The sequence below is a fragment of the Rattus rattus genome, chromosome 13 (assembly GCF_011064425.1).
Source record: "Rattus rattus isolate New Zealand chromosome 13, Rrattus_CSIRO_v1, whole genome shotgun sequence".
NCBI lineage: Eukaryota > Metazoa > Chordata > Mammalia > Rodentia > Muridae > Rattus > Rattus rattus.
In genome coordinates, this window is record NC_046166.1 from 1,680,297 (window position 1) to 1,703,468 (window position 23,172).

Below are 23,172 nucleotides of genomic sequence, written 5' to 3' on the forward strand. Positions count from 1 at the left end.
TCTCAAATGACTTTAGCTTGTGTCAAGTTGATATAAAACTGTCCAGGACATCAGTGAACATTGAAATTATAAAGAAATGATAGACAAAGAAGTGGGTGTCTGGAGTATTAACATTTGACAGGTACCAGGACTGTGAAAGAAGGGGCAGGATGCAGATGAGGAAATAAATACAAGCATGGCCCCCACTTTTACTTTCTTTCTAGAAACCTCGTGAGATAAAGCTTGGGCAGCCAGGGCTCCTCTAGGGCAGGACTGCCAAATCAGAGGGTAGCCAAGAAGCTGCACAAAGTTGTCAGGTGTACCCCATTCAATGACGCTCTCTTTCCTCTCTCCTCAGGCTGGGCCACGTTCATGGCTCTCGGGTAGGACCCAGCTGAACGGCCAGAATGAATTCTATGGACAGGCACATCCAGCAGACCAATGACCGTCTGCAGTGCATCAAGCAGGTAGGTGTGGCCAACCGGCAGGGTAGGCAGGACAGGCAGGGAGTAAGTCTTGCAGCAGGATGGTCCCTGGGTGTCAGCTAACTCTAGACCCAAACACATATGAATGCCAGCCGCACCTCATTCCCTGCTGTGCAACTTTGGGACAGTGTCTTGTCTTCTCTGGGTTCTGCTTCCATGCTTTGAGTTGCAGTGAGGTACCTAACACCATCATCTACTTTCTACCAACCTCCTCCCCAGACCTATGCTCTCTGGGCCCCTGCTCCAGCTGCTTTGCTAACAGTAAACAGGAAAGGCCTGGTATGGTTGGCCCACTTCTGTGAACCTAAGCCCTAGATAGATGCAAGCAGGAAGATCAGGAGTTGCAGGAAATCTTCAGCTACACAGCGAATTTGGGGCCAGCATGAGATGTATGAGGCCCTGTGTCAAAAAGTTACAAGAAAGGAAAAGTTTCTGAGAACCTTTACAGAAAAGGAAACTGAGGCACAGAAAGGGAATACTGCTTCAGAACTTCACCCTACACTGTTGGGGGCGGTAGTTCCCCAGCTCGTCCACACTCAGAACCCCAGTGGCAATCTCTAGCACCCTCATCACGGGTTGTTGGGAAATAGGGAACCCCTCACTAGACACCTCCCAGACATGATCAGGAATGATGCTCCAACCTCCCACTAGAGATGACTAAGAATGATGCTCTCTCTACCTTTGGGACAACCTCCAGCTGAGGACTATGGAGTCTCAGGTATCACAACTTTATCATAATAGAAAGGTGAATGCTCACAAACACGGGTGCCAAATATGTCTGCTGGGTGGGCCCTGACTGATACAAGCTGTAGCTCCTCCCACCCTGGGCCTCACAACCTTGGACTCTTAGCACCTAATCCTTCCAGCACAGCCTTCCCAGCCACCTCATGGCCTCCTGCAGTCCCTGGCATCAGATACCCCAGCACCAGACAGCCCTTCTCTACAGCTCCCTTGGTTGGCTGCCTCTAGGTGCTGGGAGAACCAAGGCTTCCTCTTTGCAAGTGATTCTCAAGGCCTGGTCCTCTTGGTGCCGTAGGAAGAACTCTGCACTGTGAGTCAGTTCATAGTGCCCAGAAAGCTCCCCAGGCCCTAGGCAACCTTAGAACATCAGCACATCCTGTTCAGGGGCTTCCTGGTCACCCAGAAACCTCACCTATCCTGCTCCCCTCTTGAGCTGAGGCATGAGGATCTCAAAGTCCACTGTGTCCTACTGTGCTCTGTCCATCTAGAGTGGGGCCCTAGTATTTCAGATAGGTACAGAGGAGGGTGGGTGAGTGGGTGGATGGACATACGGCTGGGGAGTTAGATAAGTAGGTATGTATAGATGATAGATGGGTAGATGGATGAATGGGTGGCTGGCTGGATAAATTGGCTTCTAGATGAATGGACAGATGGATGAGTGGATGGATAAGGGATAGATAAAGTGATGAATGCATGAATGGGCAGATGGGCAGGTAGATATATGGATGGATTTGTTCTGGATGGATAGATAGACACATAGATAGATGAATGTGTCTATGATTCATCCATCTGTTTATCATCCCACAGAAGGACTGGTGGGCAGTTGACTTGATAAGATGAATCCATCACCTCTCGGGGAGCCGGCCCCGGATGGTGTGCCCACTTCCTGCCCACACAGTTAGCAATCATGGGTATAGCTCCAGTCACCTCAGGAATTGTGGAGAAGGGAGAGGGGGTGGCTTTCTTATGGGAAATGAGACACTGATGTCTAGTACCAGTCACAAGTTGGAACCTCTAGAAATGATTCCAAATGTTCATCCTCCCCAGGCCACTGGGGCCCCTTGTAAAGAGGTCAGGTGGCTGGCCTCAGTTGAGGAGCTGTCATTCAGATAATCGGATACCCATCCATCACTCCTTTCAGATCTTACCCGGTGCCAGTCTAGGGGCCAGGCATGCCTAGGAAGTTGTTTCTGTCTTCTAGACTCTAGAGTCTAGAGGTTCATAAGAGAAGTGAGGCCCCTGCATGGGAGGCTCCAGTTGCCAGCAGCCCCATGTGTCCCCACTCTGTAGCAGGCTTCTCCCGCACTTCTACACTTGGCCATAGGCTCACGTGCTCCCACCCCGCACCCCCATTTCAGAGTTGAGAGCTCTGAAGTTCAGTAATGTCCTCAGGGCTGCATGACTCCGTGGCCAAGGTGGGGCTTGGGCCCGGTGTGCACTTTGTGTGTCATCAAAACCCGACCTCTATGTGCTTAAGCCATAATGAGGTGGAGACCAGCGAAAGCACAGGCCACTGAGATCCAGGCAACAGCACTAAGAGGATGTCACTGTTTACCGCCTCGGTGAGATGCATCCCATAATGAGCCAGCTGTAAATGAAGAGGAGGCTAGCAAGGTACAGACAGCTTTAGCTCAAATAGGGCCTGAACACAAGCAGGCTTGGGGATCAGTCTCAGAGGCCACTCAGGAGCTCAGACCTCCAGAGAGCATTGCTATGGCCACCTGAGAGTAGCGTACGGAGCTTGCTGACACTGCCGATTGGTTGTAGCATCCCATAAATAAATGAAACACCTGGTTGTCAGGGGGAGCGCAAGCCAGAAGGAGCCGCTGAGCTGCAACACTCAGTCAGAGTCTCAGGGCTCCCTGGGGCCTCTGAAAGGCAGATTTAGAAGTGAACACCAGAAGCAGAAGCGAGGCCAGGCAGCCATCCTCCCAAAGGGTGTGGCTGGCATACTCAGCGGTCCCTCCTGATCTGAGGAGCTGCAGCTTTAGAGAGCCAAGCCTGAGAGCCTCACAAAGCTGGGCTCCTACAGAGGAGGTGGGGAACCTCAGGGAAACTTGAGACCCAACCCTAACAGAGTCAAGGGCAGCCACGTGTGGAACTGCCAGGTGCTCTGCCTGGTCTCGTTTAATCGTCGTCCGACCCCCACGACACAGGCTGCTGCTGCTCACTTGCCCTTCCTCTCGCTCTATTTCTCTTCTTCTCCGTGGAAGAGCTCACTTTCTTCTGACTGTAAGCATCTCCTTGCATGAACCATACTCTGACAAGCACAAGGAACCAAAATTTCCATGACCATGTGGGAGTCTCCCATCCCCATCTTGCAGATGGATGACTGAGGCTGGGAGAAGTGAAAGGACCATCCTAGATTAATAAGGGGCACAGGCAAAGCGAGCCCAGAGCCCTGACCCCAGTTCCAAGGCCCTCTCTGCCCTGACGATGAATTGACTCATGCTACACCTGAGTTACGGGGCCCGTCTAGGCCAGTGAGATCCTTCTGTCCTTCCAATACCAAGGGGCCTGGAGCTGCTAGCATCCTGTGTGTATGCATCTGGTTTCTACATGATATCCTCTGGGGTCATACCTACCACTAGGCCAAATCACAGCTGTGACTCTAACTTGCCCCATGGCCCTGGTTTTCTATCTCCTCGTCCCAGTGCCAAAATGACAAGGACCCAGGAAGCCAAGGGTCAGTGTTAAGGATGAAGTGAGATCTTTTCAATTTCTCCATACTGGCAGCCAGTAACCCTGAAAGCCCCAGGATTCTGACTTCCTATGTGTGAAGCAGGAGGAAGAGGCTCCAAAAGGGCCCAGATCATCTAGGCCTGAGGAGTTGGAGGAGCTTGGAAGCTAAGAGCACAAACCAAATGCAGTACTATCGATGGCATGATGATCCAAATGCTGTATACCAAGTCCCCTCCCCAGTGTGTCCTCCCCCACACCCCCAACACACACAAGGAGGACTTGAGCTGGAGTACAGAGGGTGAGAGGGGGTGGGTTGTTAGGAAGGCACCTCCAAAGCCTGCTGGTTTCAAGTGTAAAGACTGGGTACCACCTTCCAAAACCTTTCTGGGACCCCTCCCCAGCCACCTGCAACCACAGAGCACTTGGATGTCTCATGGCTCTAGCCTTTACTAGCCCTGATTCTCATCCTTGAAGTGGGTCGCTGGCCTTAATCCTACCACTGTGGGCCAGGCTTTGCATGCAGAGTGTTTAAGAAAGCTGAAGAATCCAGTCTGCCTTCTGCCCCTTTCTGTGTGTCTCCTTTCTAGCTAGTTCTGAGGTCCTCCATTCCCTGGCCTCTTCTAGCAGCCTCAAGCCGGTATCTTTTTCTCCACAGCACTTACAGAACCCCGCCAACTTCCACAATGCTGCTACAGAGCTGCTGGATTGGTGCGGAGACCCTCGAGCCTTTCAGCGGCCCTTTGAGCAGAGCCTCATGGGCTGCCTGACGGTGAGTCCTTACCTCCCCCACTCAGCACCCTGGGAAGCGTGGACGTGGACCAGAAGTCCTGTCCACATACCTTTCTGCAGGCCCCAAAGCTGTTGCTGGGGCAACAGCTGCCATTGCTACAAGCTGACCCTGCAGGGGAACACACCCCAACTGCCAGCTCTGATATGGAGACAGTCTACATGGGATGTGTAGCTTCCTCACACTTGGTAAGAAGCACACTGTGGGGACCAGTGTTCCCTCAGAGGCAGGGGAGCTCGAAGGACTCTGCCTTCCTTCTCCACAGCCATTTTATTCCTTTATCTGCTGAGCATTTGTTGAACTCCACTCTGGTCGTCTGTCTGTCAACTCCAGAGCATGTATAGAGCCCCTGTTACATTCATCCATCTGGACAATAAATCTTGATTGATCCCTCATTTATCGTGTGTGGTCCCCCTCTGCCAAGTCCTGGATACCCCAAGATAAATAAAACTTTCTTAAACTTGATTTCTTAGTAAGGGGTAGCAATGTGGAGAAATGACTGAGGAAACAAGTGACGAGAGGGGCTATGGGTCTTTGCCAGCTGGGAGGCGAGGCTAGTCATGCAAAACAGCACATACATTTGGCCCAGCTTACCAGGCTGCTGACCACAGCCAGAGTATGCCTGGGCCACAAAGCAACATGTACCAAGGCCCTTGGTGTCCAGAGAACTGGGTAGGGTTCTAGGATCCAGACTAGGCAGGATCTTGAACCTGCCCAAACTCGAGGCTAGAAAGACCCACCTGGGAGAGTCTTCTGTAGCTTTTAAGTGTGCCCCAGCCCTGTGGTCTGCATTAGGACAGTCCCTCAGAAGGCCTGTAGTGGGCTCAGAAGGGAGTGTGGATCACACTGTGTGGAGCCTGCATGTCCTGAGTGTGGAGTGGAGGCAGGAGATACATGGCCAAGCAGGAATGGTGTCTCCTGAGGAGCTCCACACAAGAGGGGGACAAAGAGGCCAGCTTAGCTCTGGCTTAGAAGAGGAAACATGGTGGCCACATTGAGCTCTCTGGTTCTGAGAAAGGCCGAGATGCCTGTGGCACATGCCACCTCCCAGAATCCACCTGTCCTTCAGGCTGCCCATTTCACAGAGGAAGACACTAAGACTCAGAACTGACTGCCATGCCACCAAGCATCTTGGTGTCTAGCTGAGGCCTGTCTGAACCTAAAGGGGGATGTTCTAATCCATCTAAAACATGGCGCAGAGCCTCCCAGGGCTCGCCTGTCAGAAGCTGACCCCATCTGTCTCACTCAAGCCACCTGCATAATGGCCCTGTCTTCCTTATCCTTTAGCCCCCGAGCTCCCCTCTCCGCCCAACTGCCTAATCCTCTTTGTAGGATCTGGGGCCAGCCTAAGCCCCATAGAGAGGGCCAGATGTTGTCCAGGCCATGGTTCCCACCCCAGTTTCCTGGGAAGAGAGGCTGGGGGCCATGCACAGTGTTTTGCTAAACAAACTAATATGCTACCCCAGTATACTGCATGAAGCTTGGCCCTGCCTAGATCCTGGACCTGAGGGAGGAGACATTGGCCCTGGCCAGCCTGGATGAACCAGAGGCTAGTCCTGCCTTGCTTTGCCCTTCATTTACTCATTCAGTGGACGTTTGCCAAGTCCCTGTTGTGGGCCGCCACCACCATAGCCATGAAATACAGTAGGAACTCGGAAGGTCTTGTTCCCCGGGGAAGAACCCACAGACTAGGAGAACGGAGCTGGGTGTCATCTGGAAGGGACAGGGTCTGGTGGCAGAGAAGTGGGAGACAGAGCTGTGCTCAAGGAAGGAGTAGTTGTTGGGGTCTGTCCTGCGAATGAACAGCAGGGCAGGGCTTGGTGTATTGTTGAGTGGGAGGTCTGACCTGGGAGTCAGCAGCAATGCAGGGCTTCCTGCAGAAGGGACCCCACCCCCAGGAGGGCCCCCTGAGATGTTCCTGAGCAGAGATGAGTCTTTCCGGGCAGAGGACACGGTGGACAGAGGTTCTGTGTCAGTTCCCTGGGGCCCTTCACCACCTCCCCACGAAAAAGCACGTGCTTACCCTTGCCCTCCAGTCTGCCTCCCAACCAAAGGGAACCCTCGAAAGACCCTCTGCCAACCCCCACAAACACGGCCCCAGCTGCACAGGCCTTCGAGCTCAGGAGAGCCAGCTGTAGGAGGGAACTAGAGAGGGGAAGGTCACAGAAGTCGACCTTAGCATCTAATCTGTTTTTTGGGGCTCCATCTTCACAGTATCTAGAGAACCTTCCAGGTAGGCAGGGAAGGAAGTTACCATCACCCCAGTGCCTCCTGCAAGAAGAGACCAATGCAGGGCAGGGAGGCTAAGCCCTCCCCAGGACACAGCACACCAGACTGCAGACTTGGGTCCCTCCCTAGCCTGGGGTAGCTAAGCCTGCAGGTTGACACAGTTCCCTCAGTGACCTCTGGTAGCTAGTTCCAAATTCCTCCAGATCGGCTTACTTTGAGGATATAAATTAAAAACCACTCAGCTTCAGAGAACAAATGGACACGGAGTGTTTTTGTTGTTGTTGATTTGGTTTTGATTTTTAAGATTTTTTTGTTTTGGTTTGGTTTGTTTGTTTTGCCACCAATGTCTAAGCTGCTCAGAGTCATTTCAAATGTGAGTCTCTGGGCCACACACTACCTAACTCAATCCCTGGAGGCCTGTCTGGACTCACTCCAATCCACCAGTCATAAGAACATTTGTACCCATTTCACAGGTAAAGGAGCTGAGGCCCAGGAAGTAGGTAGTCACTCGAGCAAAGTAAGATTACTGTCAAGGGGCACTTGCAGACCCCAGATTTATGCCTAACTTCAGAGAAGCAGCTGCCACAGCAGGACCCTGCTGTGATCCTGTAGGCAAGTCTTGTCTCTAGGATCTTTTCACCTGTTGAAGTATTAAAACTGAACACCCTACCAGGTGCCCCTCTCTAGCTCTGGCTACTGACCTGGCAGCCAGAGCTAGCAGAAGGACAGCCTTAGGTGAGCTGGTTTCTAGCTTGTATCCAGTTTAGGCCAACCACAGGACTACTACAGGTCGCTCTAAGATATAATCTGCCCAGCTTACCAATATGCCTTACCAATGGCCAAATGGGCCCTACCTTATGAGACCTTCTTGGGGACTCAGACTCAGCCAGGAGCTAAGCTGCATGTGAGGATTTTTAGTGTCACAGGTCCCGGCTTGCTTGCTCTGCCATACCTTTGCCGTATGGTCTCCAGCAAAACCCTTTCTTTCAACAACAAAAGACAACTTGAGCCCAAAGCGTGCCAGACTTGGCCACAGCAGACCCAGTGTTTCTCTGGCCTGAAGTCCTTCCTCATGACCCCAGGCCTCTCTTGCTCAACTCAGCTAGAATTGGTTTTCAAAACCAGAGCAACAAGACTGGCCAGTATCAGACCAGGCACAAAACCTTTGCCTTGCTTCCCTGACCCAAGGCCTCCCCAGAGGTGGAAAGCTATGGCTTTAACTCTTTGTTGTCCAGACTACCTGGAAAAACTCTCTCTCTCTCTCTCTCTCTCTCTCTCTCTCTCTCTCTCTCTCTCTCTCTCTCTCTCTCTCCCCCACTCTTGTCCCCTGGGAACCAAGTTCTCAGGATACTACTATTGACAAGTGTTCCCCAGCATAAACTTTAACACTGTACCAGTCCAAACAAAGTTATCCATGATGGAACTCCACAATGCCCCCTAGGCTGTTGGGCCAGAAACGGAAGGCACAGAAGGCAACATCTAAGCTGCAGCTCAGAGAGTCCAGAATCTACCCCACCCTCCAGAGCCCCTGACTGGAAACTTGAAAACCTCCACAGGCCAGATTGTGTTAGGGATCTAGGCTAAGGCAGACAGTAAGGAAGCTCCACGCCACAGGGCTAAAGACTCAGGGACATAGAGCCAGGGAGCCCAGGGGGCATCAGAAACCAAGCAAACATCCCAAAGTAAAATTAGCTGCTTCCTAACTAATCCTAGCTGGCTTTGGGCCTGCAGGGCTTCTCCAGGACCACAGAGGGTCCAGAGCTCTGGTCTGGCAGGTACTGGGAAAGGGCTCTCTCCTGTCTCCTTCCAGATTCTGTTGCCCCCTCTCTGAACTTCTGTGTCCCTTCAGTTTAAAAGAGGAGATGGAGCCAGGCATGGTGGGTGGTACATTTGCAATCTCAGCACTCGGGAGGATCACAAGTTGGAAGCCAGACTGGGCTACACAGTGATAACCTTCCAAAGAAAGAGAGAGTGGGATGGGGGAAAGGGGAAAGGAGAGCTGGCCTCACAGGCATGGTTGAAAGGGTCCTCCCTTTCAGCCATAGAGCCCTTGTGGTGAGCCTTCTCCCACCCCAAGTGTGGTGCCAAGCTAAACCCACTGCAGCCTGAGGCCCCTCCAAGTAGGGCAGACCCCAGAGACTTGAGGACTCAGCCTCCCTTTCTCAGTAGCTGGGAACCTTCTTCCCACCCAGCCATGGCCTCCCCAGCTACTCTCCTGTATGAGTGCATTTTCCAAGCTCCTTCCTCTTTAACAAGGAAGCATTGTCTCATTAACAGAGTTCAGAGTACAGAAGTACAGAAGCATCAGGTCACCTAGGGATAGGTCTTCTTGGGACAGAGTCAGGTGCGGGAGACTCCAGGGCCTCTCTTTGGTCCTTGGGGCACCCCAGCTCCACACAGCACCCCAATAAGGCATCCATCTCTCACAGGGACTTACTCTAAGGGCTTAGTGCTGAATCAGATCCCAGACTGGGCCTCAGAATACAGGGTTCTGCATCTATAGGCTGAGGTGTGATGACCTACAGAACCACGTGTCCACCTGGCCCAGGAGCCCTTGACATACTGTAGGTGACTCTGCCTGTGAACTATCAGAAGAGCAGCAAATCCCAAGTCTCTGGTTCTCAGAATACAGCTGTTGATGCAGGATAGTAGGGGCTGCAGGATATCTCTAAGAGATACCCCAAAATGTGCTGATGCCTGGGGGCAGCAGAGGGTGAGTGCCTGCAGGGGTATGAGCAGAAGCCCAGACATGTTGGGGGAGGCTGAGGGAAGAGAAGCATCCTGGGGCTAGGACTTGGGAGGTAAGGTGAGCAGCTCTGGGGTGATGCAGAACACCTAGCTGGGGCTACTCTATCGAAGGTGGTATTGCATCTCAAGCTAATGGCTAGCTAGAAGGTTATTATTCAAGCCATTAAAAGGGCCTACTAGAGCCCTAACTCTATCTGGCCTTTGGCCCCTGCCGTAGCCTGGTGCCTTCACCTGCTTCATTGATGTTATGGGTATGTCTGCCTACTCAGGCTCAGAGATCTGAGGGAGCGGTAACTCACCCTGGATTTCCTCTTTCCCTGCTGTCAGGTTGTCAGCCGTGTGGCTGCCCAGCAAGGGTTTGACCTGGACCTGGGCTACAGACTCTTGGCCGTGTGTGCTGCAAATCGAGACAAGTTCACCCCCAAGTCTGCTGGTAAGTACCTGTTTGTCTGGGGCTCGACAGTTGGAAGCAGAAGGTGGGAAGAGCCTCAGTCTGTCTAGGGGTGGTGCAAGCCTCTGAGGACCAGTGGCTGAGCCATCAGCCCTAGGGCTTACAGATTGGGTTCAGCCCTGTGTGTCTCCCAGCAGAGGGGCAGCACTCTCACATTTGCTTCACCCCAGCATAGGCACCAGACTGAAGGCAGGTCAAGCATCTTCTCATGTCAGCATTGCTGTGGGCGTTTGGCATATGCCTTGTTATCTATCCAGTTGCACCAGTGAGGACACTGAGGTTTAGGGAAGCAGAAGAGATTCTCCTGGTCAGGGAGTTGTATGTAGCCAGGTCTGTACTGCAGAGTTAGCATGCACAGTAATCCTTACACATTCACTCATTCATTCATTCACTCATTCACTCATTCATTCACTCATTCATTCACTCATTCATTCATTCATTCACTCATTCATTCACTCATTCATTCACTCATTCATTCACTCATTCATTCAAAGCCCACTTAAAGAAAAAACAAAAAACGAACCTGTCAATCTAGCATTTCTAAAAAAACGCTTTCTGCAAAACATTGTCTATTGAAACTTGGCCACAGCATGGGGCTCCTGAGTCCATTTTTACAGAGGTCTGGGAAGGTGCTGGCCTGCATTCTGCTTTAGGGGGAAACACATAGTTACTGGAATTTGGGGGCAACCTGGGCAAAAAAGGTGGAACCCCATCTCAATTTTTTGTTTGTTTGCTTTCTTAATGACCCACGTTTGCACCTGCCACCAGCCCCATAAATGTGCATAGACAGAGGATACATTTGGATTTTTAACAACACAGACAACCGACTGTCTGGGGTGCCCTTGCTGAGCATATGATCTGGAGGCCTCATTGTGACCTCCTTGTGAAAGAAGGGGTGATAGAGTGAATCTTGCCTTTCAGGGGTCATGGTAAGTTCTAGAAACTCGTAAAGCGCCGGATGTGGGGTCAGGATGTTACTAACACTCCTCATGGGTTCAGAGGAAGTGGACAGATGGCTATAATGTGTGGGAGTGCATGTGCATGCACATGCAGATGTACACGGATGTTGAAGTGTCTGCAGGTTCAGGCTGTTCTAAGTGCTATGAAGGAAGAGTGCAGGGGAAGGTGGAAAGACACAGATCACACTGGGTCAAGAGAAGCTTCCCCAAGTTGAGAAAGAGTTGAATATGTGACAACAGCCTCACAGGTGAAAGGAACATTCTGTGCAAAGGTCCTTGAGTGGGAAGAGGACAGGGCTTTGTGTCAAGAAGTAAATAAAGGACAGTAGTTCTGAAACCTAGAGGCAAGAGTACAGAGCCAGAGGGAGGCTGGTGAAGCCAATGGCAGCTGAATCATGTAGGCCCTGTCTTAGAGGTGGTGTTCTCTGTCCTGAAGGAAATGGGAAGATGGCTAGAATCCCAAGCTGTGACATCCCATCTCTGCTAGCACAAGGAGCAAATTGCATGGGCCAGCGATCAGTGTGGACACAGGGGCCAGTATCATGTCTCTGAGGAGACCACTGGGGCAAGGCACAGTGGTAAGATGCTTGTCTAGTGTCTTTGCTGCTTTTCATTGCTGTGACAAACTGCCGTGATCAAAAGCAATGTGAAGAGTAAAGGATTTATTTCCACCTACAGATAACCCTATGCCATCAGGAAAGAGAGTCAGGGCAGGAACTCAAGGCAGGAGCCTGGAGTCAGGAACTGAAGCAACGGCCATGGAGTAATGCTACTATTGGCTTGCTTCTCAGGGCTTGCTCAGGTCATTTTTTTATGCAATCCAGGACCACCTGCCTGGGGATGGCACCACCCACAGTGACCTGGGCCTTCCCTCATCAATCAGGAAAATGTCCACAGACTTGCCAGAGGCCAATATGGTAAAGGCATATTCTCAAGTGCAGTTGTGTCTTCCCAGATGATCCTACCTATGTCAACTTGACAGAAAACTAACCAGGGCACCGAGTATGTATGAGACCCTGGGTTCTATCTCCCCCATGCACATAGGTAGGTAGGTAGGTAGGTAGGTAGGTAGGTAGGTAGGTAGGTAGGTAGGTAGATAGATAGATCTCCCCCATGCAGATAGATAGGTAGGTAGGTAGGAAGGTAGGTAGGTAGGTAGATAGACAGACAGACAGACAGACAGACAGACAAACAAAGTTAAGAAGAGTTATGTAGGCAAAGAGAGACAAGGCCAATGAGCATTCCTGAAAGCCAGAAAAGCATTCCTTGGTACAGGGGGAGGCCTCATGCCCTGTGAGACCTGACTTCTGGGTCTCTTAAACCCCTCTCCTAATGGCTCAGGCAATAGTCTATAAAGTGCTGTAAAGCTCAGCTTTGTGAGACACAGAATATTATCTACATTTATGGATGAGGGCCCTGAAGTTCGGAGGTCTCGTGGCTCGTCTGTGGTCACACACCTCACAAACAATCCAGCTGGGACTAGGACTCCAGCCTCCTCTGAGGGCTTTGCCTACTCTGTCACAGCTGACTCCAGATCTGGTCAGATCCTAAGCCAGGAGGTCTTTGTTCTCCTTGTCTAGGATCCAAGCATTCTTTCCCTATGCACAGCAGCAGGATGCTGTCCTTTCCAAGTGCCGTTTCAGCATCGATTCTGAAACACAGATTTGTCCTCCCCTCTGTCTGCGTAGCAGCAAGGCAGGGTCACAGTTCACAGCACCCCTTCCCGTGTTGGGCCTAAGGCAAGACGTCCATCCATGCATTGCTGTGTCTGTGTACTCCTTTGCCGCCTGGTAATGCAGCGCCTGTGCCTTGGCAGACGTGGACTATTCCCTCATTAGGAGTCAGACCTGTCAGAACCTACAGCTCTGACTCACCACGTTTCCTAGGTGTGCCTTCGAGAAGTAAGGGCACCCCTGTTTGAGAGGCTGGAGGCCAGTCTCAGGAGAGCTCAACAACTGGTTTCTTTCAAGGGATGAGGGGCTTGATGGGCATAAGGCTGATCTCTCAGCCATCTCGCCTGGCTCAGAGCTGTAGTCCCCTGTTGCATAGCTGCCTCTGGGAACTCAGAGGGCTCTCTCAATATGGGCTAAGAAAGATTCCCAGGTGGTACTCGACATAGTGGACACCAGCACATGCCAATTTCCAGCCATCATTCTCCATGTGTCTGTCTCTAACACGTCTGACCTCTCTCTTCAGCCCAAAAGGCAAAATCTCTCCCCTTAGCTCTGTGGATAAGGTGACCAGATGTGACCTGCCCTTTGGGTACACATGACTCTCCTAGTCTCCCAAGAGGCCTTAGTTCTGGAACTCTGTGCTCAGAGCCTATGGCTCCCAGCTGCCCTCCCCCCTGTCTTCCCCACTTGCCTAGGCTCCACTTTGTCTAGCTTGCTGTGCAGTGTCTCTGTCCCCAAGGGCCTCTGCTGGCTGTCCCTTCCTCTGTATTCTTGACCATATCTATCCTTGACTTTCTATGCCTTCCTGAGCTTCCTTGCCTCTCAGACTTTAACCCCACACTGGCTGTACATGTGTATGGCTGTGCATGGGTGTGCGTCTTTATGTGAAGTATATGTGTTGTGTGACTATTCATCACGCATGTGTGCATTGTGAGCATGTAGTGCTGTAAGCATGTTCAAGGCCATCTCCCTGTGTATTCATGCCTGGAGTTTCTAGCTGTGTGAGTGTGTACATGGTCTGCATCTCTCTGTGTGTGGCTATATATCACGCGTGTGTGCATTGTCTGTCTGTCTGTCTGAGTGCTTGAATGCTCATGTATGCTTATGCCTGGTATGTCTGGCTGTGTTGAGTGTTTACACATGTATCTGATGAGTCCTTCTGTGATAGTGGAGGGGTTCAGTGCATGTAGACCTAAGGGTGTGCACAGCTGTGCGTGGGCTCTGGGGGTAGTATATGACTGTAACTGAATGGCTGTGCAGTGTGTGTGCGTGCTACTGGCTGCATCTATGGGCGCCTCTCCCACCTTTCTGCTGTCTGTCTCTCCTGTCAGGAGGCCTGGCTGGGGCCTGAGAAGGCTGTGCAATGAGATCATGCTGTGAGGAGAGACGCTTTGTCAAGAACGCTGCCAGAGAGTTGGGCTGCATGCGTGGCTGGGGCCGTGAGCAAGGTGGTGACTGTGAGCAGACTCAGGCCTGGGGGCAGCCCTGTGTGGTGCGAACATGAGAGAGACAGAGACGGAATGCAGAGCTGAGCAGAGCCCAGACACTACAGCAAGCAGCCCAGGCAGCCGCCTCCACGTGGGGCCCTCTGATGCCCAGCCCCCAACCCTTTGTTCTGCTTCAGCCTTTAGCCTCTGCGCACACGGGAGCAGGAGCAGCGTCTTGACAGGCACTCGCATCCTCATCTCGAGGCTCCTGAGGGGACAGCTGCACCCTCCCACACACCCCCACCCCTTCCTAGCATAGAAGGTCACCTGCCCAGCCCCCAGCACCTGACACATCCCAGACTCCTCCAAGGCTAATGCCCACCAGCCCCCTCCACCACCGAATGCCAGCCCAGAGTAACTTGGCAGGCTGTGCCGAAATGTCAGTCTTTTGGGCGCTGAGTGGTTTGGCCTTCTGCTCAGCCTACATGGGAGCGAGTACCAGGCAGTCGCCATGTCCGAGGGTACCCAAGACTCGTCTGCAGGCCTCCGCTGGTGTTTATGCCTGAATAGATCTATGTAGCCTCAGCTGACCCTCTGAGGAGCCAGCACGGCTTGAAATAACAGAATAGAGAATGTCAGAGCCCAGAAGATAAGCAGCCAGGGACCAAAGGAAAGGAAGGAAGATGTGCCCCAAGCCAGAGTGGGGCCGCGACATGGGTGTGGGTGCTAGCTGCTACTTTTGGTCTTCTTTTTTTCTCCCTGGTACAGCCACCTAGTGTAGGAGGCATCAAGAAGACCCGGGGCCACCCTAGCAGGCACCAGCAAGCTTTTGGAGAAGGGACTATAGAAGGCAGAAGAATAATCAGAGAGGCAGAGGGTGTTTGCCAATCAGAGCACAGCCAGGCTGCCCAGAGCATGATGGGAACGCTGCACTGCTGGGTGGCTTTAGGACATGCCTGCTAGCTGCATGCATTTGCTCTTTGTGGGACAGCACCATCACACAAATGTTTTGCTTCCTTTGGATGGAAACCTTGGGTCTGCATTCCCAAGATGGATACGGTCTAATGGGCTCCCCCTTGGGAACAAGTGATGTATGTGCCTAACGTACTACCTACTGTCTTACCCCTGAGCCTGACACTGTGGACATGCCTCTGTCCGACCTCTGACTTCTGTACTAAGCACACCTTCCAGCACAGAAGCCCAAGTCCCTAAACCAGGGTAGAAACAATGTAGCTTGCTGGGCTTTAAGTCCCCAGATGCATGCCTGCTCTGTTTTCCCTGATGAGTCATGTGCCCGTCAGATGTCAGCTGGTCATAGTGGAGGCATTGAGACGTGCCTTGCCTCTCTCTGCCTGTGATCTGTGGAAGAAGCTCTTATGAGACACTGGGTCCCACTCTAGAGCTCTCAGTTCAGGGATAGGGGCTGGGATGGGGTAGCTTCTACAGTAGCTTCTGAGGCAGCCATGGGATGGGATGCAGGCACCCTAAACCAATCAGGTCATTTCAACTTCTACCAGCTAGGACTCCTTATACCAGGGAATGCAGGTCATACACCAGTGTCCCATTGTCTTGGCAAGCAAGCCTTCTTGTACCTACCTAGCTGCATGGTGACTGAGATACCTCCATGGTGGGCAGTGCTTCTGGTCTCTCATAGAGTCAAGGCTGCTGTCTCTACCTTCACCCTTCCCCCATAGCCTTTCTCCACCCTCTCTGCCTCTGCCCACCCCAACAGAGCACTCAGCTGCCTTCCCTTCAGCATGGAGGACAAATAGCACCATTCAGGGACACCCAGCAGAGCTGTCTCCCTAAGACAAAGCTGTGTGCAGCTCCCGTGAAAAACGGCTCTCGGCCGTCCAGTGAGCAAGCAGGATTGGTGGGGTGCAAATTGCAGGGGATTTGTTAGCAGCTGCCAGTTCCCCCAGAGATAGCAGGAAGGCAAGACCTTGTCCTTGAAAACCAGCCGCCTGGCAGGCCGGGGCACCTTCTCAAGGCCAGGGACAGACTTCCTCCTGGACACCACCCCCACCCCCACGTGAACTCTCTGCAGAGCTGGGCTGTGGGGGAGGGCTTGGCTTCCTTCCTTGTGCAGGACCTTCTGCCTCTCCCAGGCCAGATCTCATGGAAATGGTTCTGGATTTTACTACCAGCCTTTGGGAACTGACTAATCATCAGATACACGTAGTGGCCCAAACCTGTGTTCTCTGTGCCATGGGAGAGGTCACTGGGGCTCTGTTGTTGGCACACCCATATCCAGAGGAGGAAACCAAGGTTCTGAGAGGGCCAGACAGACTCCAACCCCATGATTCTCAGTGCTAGTGACAGAATTTGCTTGCAAGAGAATCAAATTTGGGCCCCAGGAAGCTATCCTTCCTTCCGAATGAACCTGCGTGACCCAGAAACACAGGTTGTCCTGGGGCAATGGCCCTGCTTCCCCCAATCCCCACTTTGCTGGGGGATGTGACCCAGGCTCCTGTAACCTTGCACTGTTCTTTAAGAAAGGGACAGGGAGGGGTTGGGGATTTAGCTCAGTGGTAGAGCGCTTGCCTAGGAAGTGCAAGGCCCTGGGTTCAGTCCCCAGCTCCGAAAAAAAGAACCAAAAAAAAAAAAAGAAAGAAAGAAAGGGACAGGGAGAGGAAACTTGTGGGGCCAGCATTCCCAGACTAAGGAATTTGGGGGTGGCAGTTGAATGATACCTACAGTATTAAAACCTCACTTTGGAGAAGAAGTAGAGCTGTGTCAGAAAGCAGGCAGATGTGGGAAGAGCATCCGACTCAGAGAAAGGGCTGAGTCCCTCCGTGGCCACAGTGGCTATGTGGAAATGCCTAGGGTGTCATCAGGTTAACCTTTTAGCAACAGCCAGCTTTACCAGGAAAGAGCATCCCGAATGGCCATCCAACACTAGGTGGTCAGTCCTGAAAACATCTGCATAAGTAGCATTATATAGAGTGAGCAGATTGTATTTATTTATTTAGGAATACAGCACAGTGTGTGCACATGCACACACACGAGAGAGACAGAGAGACAGAGACAGAGACAGAGAGAGACAGAGAGACAGAGACAGAGACACAGAGAGAGACAGAGAGACAGAGACAGAGAGACAGAGACAGGCAGAGAGAAAGAAACAGAGAGACAGAGAGACAGAGACAGAGAGACAGAGACAGAGACAGGCAGAGAGAAAGAGACAGAGCGTATATATGAGTAACTAGGTACAGAAGCTGCCCATGAGTACACTAGACACAGAAAATAGGCACTGTCCCAAAATATTGACTTACAAAATCTATCTACTACAAAAGAGGTGGATGTGTGACCTTTCCCTCTGTTTCCTCTGTGTTCTGGTGAGTTCCTTCTAAGCTCATTGAGTTGTTAGGGTGTCAAGAACAGAAACAACTCCTAGGCAGCTCAGCTGTTTCTCTATACAGGCAGCCTGCGTTGACGCCCCTAGAGCCCGAGGGGACAGGCCTCTTCTTGTCTGAAGGCCGTGCTTCCTGCCTCTCACAGAATTAGCTCATAGCCCCCACCCTACAACAGAGACTTGTGCAAGGCCAGGGCTGCCTGGGGCTCAGCAAGGTGTCTACTTATTAGGCCCATCCAAACATAGAGGCCGAAGGGGATAGGGAGGGGATGAGGGCATCCGCCCACGGTAGGAGGCGTCTGCCTCTGTGTCTGTGTCTGCGACCCTACCAGGTGATTCAAAACTTTCTCAGTAGAAGTCCAAGCACTGGGGGCTGTGAGTAGAGGGGAAGGGATCAAGGATGTGCGTGGTGGGGGAGGTCATGGCTACTGAAGGCTTCCTGCCACACGGTGTGTATCTGACGTGGGTCCTCCCAAATGCCGATCCTGCAGTGAACATCCCACTGTGCTTTGCTTCTTGGCATTGGGTTAGGGGAACCAGAAAGCATGATGGGAGAAGTAAGAGCATGGGTGGGAAGGAGAGGCCTCAACAAAGTGTGACTGTTAGGCATGGTGTCTGCTGTGGGCTCCTGGGGCTCAACCTGCCAGCGACTCTGTTAGGCAGGAGAACTCACCCCTCACCCTCACCAGTTCGGAGCTGCAGAAGAAGTACTGACCCTTCATCCCTTAGTTGAGGGCTGTCTGGGGTGGAGGATAGGGAGGATGGGCCAACCTTCCAACACACAGGTAGCTTTTCCTGGGGGCAAAACCACATCCTAGGTCAGTGCGTGTGCTGTGTAGCCGGGAGCAGACAAGGCACTCACAGAGCCCATCATGCAATCTCTCCCTGCCACAGTCCCCTGCAGCTTCTCACCGCCTGGACAGGCTCCGATCTAGCCATATTATGAGTGCATACTGAGAGTTTTGCTTTACTCATATGGCTTCTACCCAGAGATTGTAAAAAAAAAAGAACTAGATGCCACTACCTAAGAGAACTGTTTATCCCTACCTACAGCGGAGTAGCCACCCCTTGCCACATTCAGAAGCTGTCAAGGCACTTCCTGAGTCCCGGTTGAACAATAGTTTTCTCGTGGGGACCTGGGACCCTATGAGCCATCCTGTGGGTCATGGCCTGTGGATGATGACATCTTACTGGACATTTGTTCCATCCAGCCTCAAGTTCCCCTGTCATCTTAGGCATCTGCACCATTTCATGGGTGCAAGAGGAAGGAAGAGTCAGGGGACGCCAAGTACTCCTCAGGATGAACAATACCAAACAGGAAAGGACTGGTGGGATTCCAGCACCGATCCCACTGTAAGCACAAGCTGGGGGGAGAGAAAAGAGAGAGAGAGAGAGAGAGAGAGAGAGAGAGAGAGAGAGAGAGAGCCAGCCCAGGCTCTTGAGGTTTGAAATAAATGAATGCTTCTGTTCTGTGGGTGAGGGATGACCAGAGTGCCACACCCGCCACAGCTCTTCACCAGTCTGCAGGCCCCACTCCAAGAATCCCCAAGGCAGGCTTTAAGGAAGAAACACGTTCCCTGGATATCCGGGATAGAAGTAGGACCTGAGCTCCAGCCAGACCATCTTCGCTTCTCTGCGGGATGCAAGGGGCCCGAGAAGCTAGAACATTGCTCTGGGAAAGCAGAACCAAAAGCACTGTCACCCTGCAGATGACCCTTTTCTATACCAGCCCTCAGGACAGAGGTCCTGCTGAAATAGTCCCCCCTCTGATGTCCCCTGGTATCCCAAGGAGGTATGGCTTAATAAAGCCAACCACAGCCAATAATGATAAAAAGGAAGACCAGGTAAGAGGATCAAGTAAGCCAGGGCTTTGGCCTTCAGATAGCCTTAGCGTTCTCACCAAGAGGGGGATTCTCAGGGCTCCAGGACAGGAAGGTGAAATGGATCCAGGGTTTGCCAGGAAGTGGGCAAGTTGGTATGGGAACTTTCTCTGCAAGTGTTGCAAGTCGGCAGCCTTGTAAATGCCTTCTGGAAGAGGCAGACAAGAATCAGCAGTTATTATCTATCGTGCCTGTTTAGATTTACAGCCAGGGCAGGTCAGGAAAGGGCATCTGGATTAGGAGAAAATCTAGTTTATATCCCCTTTCAGCCATAACACAGCAAACCTGAGATCAGTGGGTAGCCGTCACTCATCCCTTGTCCTGATCCCAGCCACTTGCATCCATTGCCTGGTGTAGGTGAACAGGTTGAGTTTGGAAAGGTTAACTAATGTGAGACAGATTTGTGATTCAAGCAGGAATGTCTGCTGGATGTGGTGGTGAATACCTGTAATCCCAACCTTTTGGGATGCCAGCTCAGGAAATTCAGGAGTTCAGGGCCAGGCTCAGGAACATGAAGACTTGATTGAGGCCAACCTGGGTTGTATGAGACCCTGTCTCAAAAAGAAGGGGGACTGAGGAGATGATGGCTCGGGGGTGTTGCTTGCTAAGAAAGCACGAATACCTGCGTTCTAATCCCCAGAAGCCACATAGAGATGGGCAGAGCAACATTTATCTGTAATCCAAGTGTTTCTGTCATAAGATGGGCGACCATGACAGAGAGAAACCAGGAAGCTTGTTGGATTCCAGTTTCTCAAATGAGGTGAAATGCAAAGACCACCAGAGAGAGAGAGAGAGAGAGAGAGAGAGAGAGAGAGAGAGAGAGAGAGAGAGAGAGAGAGATCTGGAGAAGGAGAGGGAGCAAACAGTGGTTATCAGGCAAGACAGCTGAGTGGGTACAGGTGCCTGTCACTCAGCCTGAGCTCCACCCCTGGAGCCTATGTGGAGAAAACCAACTGCTACATGTTGTCATCTAACCTCCAAATGCATGTGTGCATACATCCCCACATATACACAGAGAAGTAAAATAAATGAAAAGACCAAGGAATATGGGCCAGCTGGAAGATACCAAGTTCAAGGCTACAAATGAGTAATAAATAATATAAAATGAGAGTGACTCAAGCTATCCAGGTGGACTCACTTTCTTGAACATGGCAGCAATCGGATTCTGCTGTGAGTTAAACACATTCCCATCTTTGAGGTCCTTCGAGGGACAGAGGCTAGGCTGCCCCAATTGACATCAGTCATTAACCTAGTGCATAGAGAAGAGTAACAGTTAAACATGCAGGCTCAGGAGCAGTCTGCCTGGCTTGGGATGCTCCCCAGCCCCCACTGACAAGCTGTGTAACCTTGGAAAAGTCACCAACCTTGTGTGTATTTGAGGTCACGGGTTTTGAGCTGATCAGCCTGCACAGGGTGCTTAGAACAGAGCCTGCTGTCTGGCGATAGCTATGTGTTGACAATTTTACCAAGCACACTGGCATCCAGTCTCCTGGGGTACCTAGCCTCCCTGGGGGGAGCACAAAGCTGGGGGCTGAAGAGCAAAGGGCCTGTTGGCATTGGTTGTAAGCAACGTAAATGCTAGCTGCACCCATCTAGAGTTTGGAGATGCTAAACACCAGGCATAGGAGTGGGCACTACATATGACACCAAGTCCAGAAAGGCCTGGGCTATGGTTTCCATGGAGTTCAGTGTGTATCTCCTCTCTTCATGAACAGGAGGCTGAGCCTAGCATGGGAGGCAGGACAGAGCCAACAGTCCCAGTCTTTGCCCTAGGCAAGAGCTCCGTCTCAACAGGGGCTCCCAGCAACATTCTCAGAACTCAGGATTGGAAGCAGGGAGGCGGTAACACTTATTGAGCTCCTGCCTGGTGCTGTGCCAAGTTGGTGTTATTAATCTTGAGGCTGGCCATCACAATCCCACCCAACCCATTGCAGGGACTCGGCAAGTGGACACAGGGATAGCAAGGCAAGGGATGGTGGAAGGGAGGGGGTGAGGCTCAGCACAGGTAGTCCCTTACAACTGAGGAACAGAAGGAAGAAGCCAATGCAGAAGAGGGTGTAGATAACCTCGGCTGGCTGGCTTGCCGGTTCCCTGGCCCCACCTCTTCTTGCTCCCTCCCTGGGATCAGTCACTGTGTCTAAGAGGAAGTGTCCCTGTGCCACCTCTGCCTTCTCCCCAGCTGAGCTGCCCAGCTTGGCATGTGCACAGTGATGCTCAGAAACTAGGTCCTAGACACTAGATGCTGGCCCAGGGACCTTAGCCCCTCTTTTGCCACTTCCCAGTGATGTTCATCAGGTCCCAGTGGCTTCTGAGCCAGGGTTGTTCACAGGACACTTAAATCTCAGAATGAGAAAGCAACGTGAGGAAAACCCAGGGCAGGGGTCCAGCTCAGGCCGCAGGATCAGGCTGATGCAGCAGCCTAGCCCCACCTGATCCTGCCCTTATCCTGAAGCTCCAGACTTTAGGTACAAAGTGTGCCACACAAGACAACATCTCCCAAGACACTGGACACCAAAGTCATCACTTATAAATGTATAACTTATAACACTGCCCAGGACTCTGCTTTGTGGTCCAGGCTGGAAATCTACTGACAGAGCTTTATGAAAAATCACCTCGATTCTCTCAGCTTGGGGTCCAGTACATCTAGAATCCAGGTCTCTCAGCTAGAGAGGCAGCCATCCTGTTTCCGTGGCAACCCCACTATCTCTCAAGGGACATCTGGATCCTGTCACCCTGGCAAGGTGCTGCCCAGGCAACCAGGTGTTTGTGTTTTGCTGTGGAAGCTCTGCATAGTGATAATTTCCTCTCTGGGGACTGGGTGGTGGCCAGGCAGGTGGCTGGAAGGGAGCAGGCCCACCTTGGCATGGCGGGTGCCTTTGCTGTAACAACAGAGCTCCGGCTAATGGTTTGTCGTTAACAGATGCCTCATTACCTTCCTAGGAACATGGTGGCTTGTTGAGGCTGGCCAGCTGGGGAACACTGCCCAGGGGCTGGACTCCTTGCAGGGAATTCCAGAGGACCCAGTCTCACCTGTTTGGAATGAAGAGAGACTATTGTCTCTGTCAGGAAACAGGAATTACTAGGAGCCTGCCTTTCAAACTGCCTCGTAATTATAGTCAGCAGAAACTTGCTGCCGAAAAAAAAATAAGCCGAATTCACCCCTGCAACGTAAGCACCCGTGTGCCCCGCCGTTGTCTGCACCTTCGAAGAGCTCACACACCGGGATGAGGCGGGGACACGCTTAGGAGGGATACAATGCCAGGAGAATCACATGGCCTGGGTAGGATAGAGTTAGGGGCCATGTAGAAGCTCCTGCCAGCCAGCCATCGAGAAGCTAACCTGGACTAGGTTGGCACCAAAGGGCATGCATGAGACGGTTGTGGGGGAGGGAAAAGCACAGCCGTCCACCATTCTGCTGTAGCAGCTCACAATGCAATGCTTCCCTTTTCTGGATAAGGAAACTGAAGCTCACAGGAGTGAAGTCCAATGCTCAGGGTCACGTGGCTGGAGACGGGCTGGGTCAAGACAAAACTAGGTGACTACATCCTCTGGGTATGCTACTCTCACGTTGGAGTTGCCAGGGGAGGCTCCATTTCCTGGAGCCTGGGGCTTCCAAGAGAACCCTCCTCTCTCTCCCTGTCCCTCCCTCCCTCTGTCCCTCCTCCTCTCCATGCCCCTTCCTCTTTTCTTCTCTATTTCCTTTTCCACCTCTGCCCTCCCATCTTAATCTCATCTTCTTTGTCTTTTCCTGTCCCTGCAACTCCCAGGACTCAGCTCTC

At 52.0% G+C, this 23,172-nt stretch overlaps 1 protein-coding gene across 3 annotated transcripts in view; it reads left to right on the plus strand.

Annotated features, from left to right (window-relative positions):
• The first annotated feature begins 314 nt into the window (after window positions 1-314).
• Zmiz1 (zinc finger MIZ-type containing 1) overlaps window positions 315-23,172 on the plus strand; it is a 93,555-nt gene continuing 70,697 nt past the window's right edge. For all 3 annotated transcript variants that reach the window (XM_032919115.1, XM_032919117.1, XM_032919116.1), the window contains exons 1-3: window positions 315-446; window positions 4,543-4,656; window positions 9,979-10,084. In XM_032919115.1, coding sequence (XP_032775006.1) covers window positions 387-446; window positions 4,543-4,656; window positions 9,979-10,084 — 280 coding nt within the window. In that variant the 5' untranslated portion in view covers window positions 315-386. The remainder of the gene's footprint in view (window positions 447-4,542; window positions 4,657-9,978; window positions 10,085-23,172) is intronic.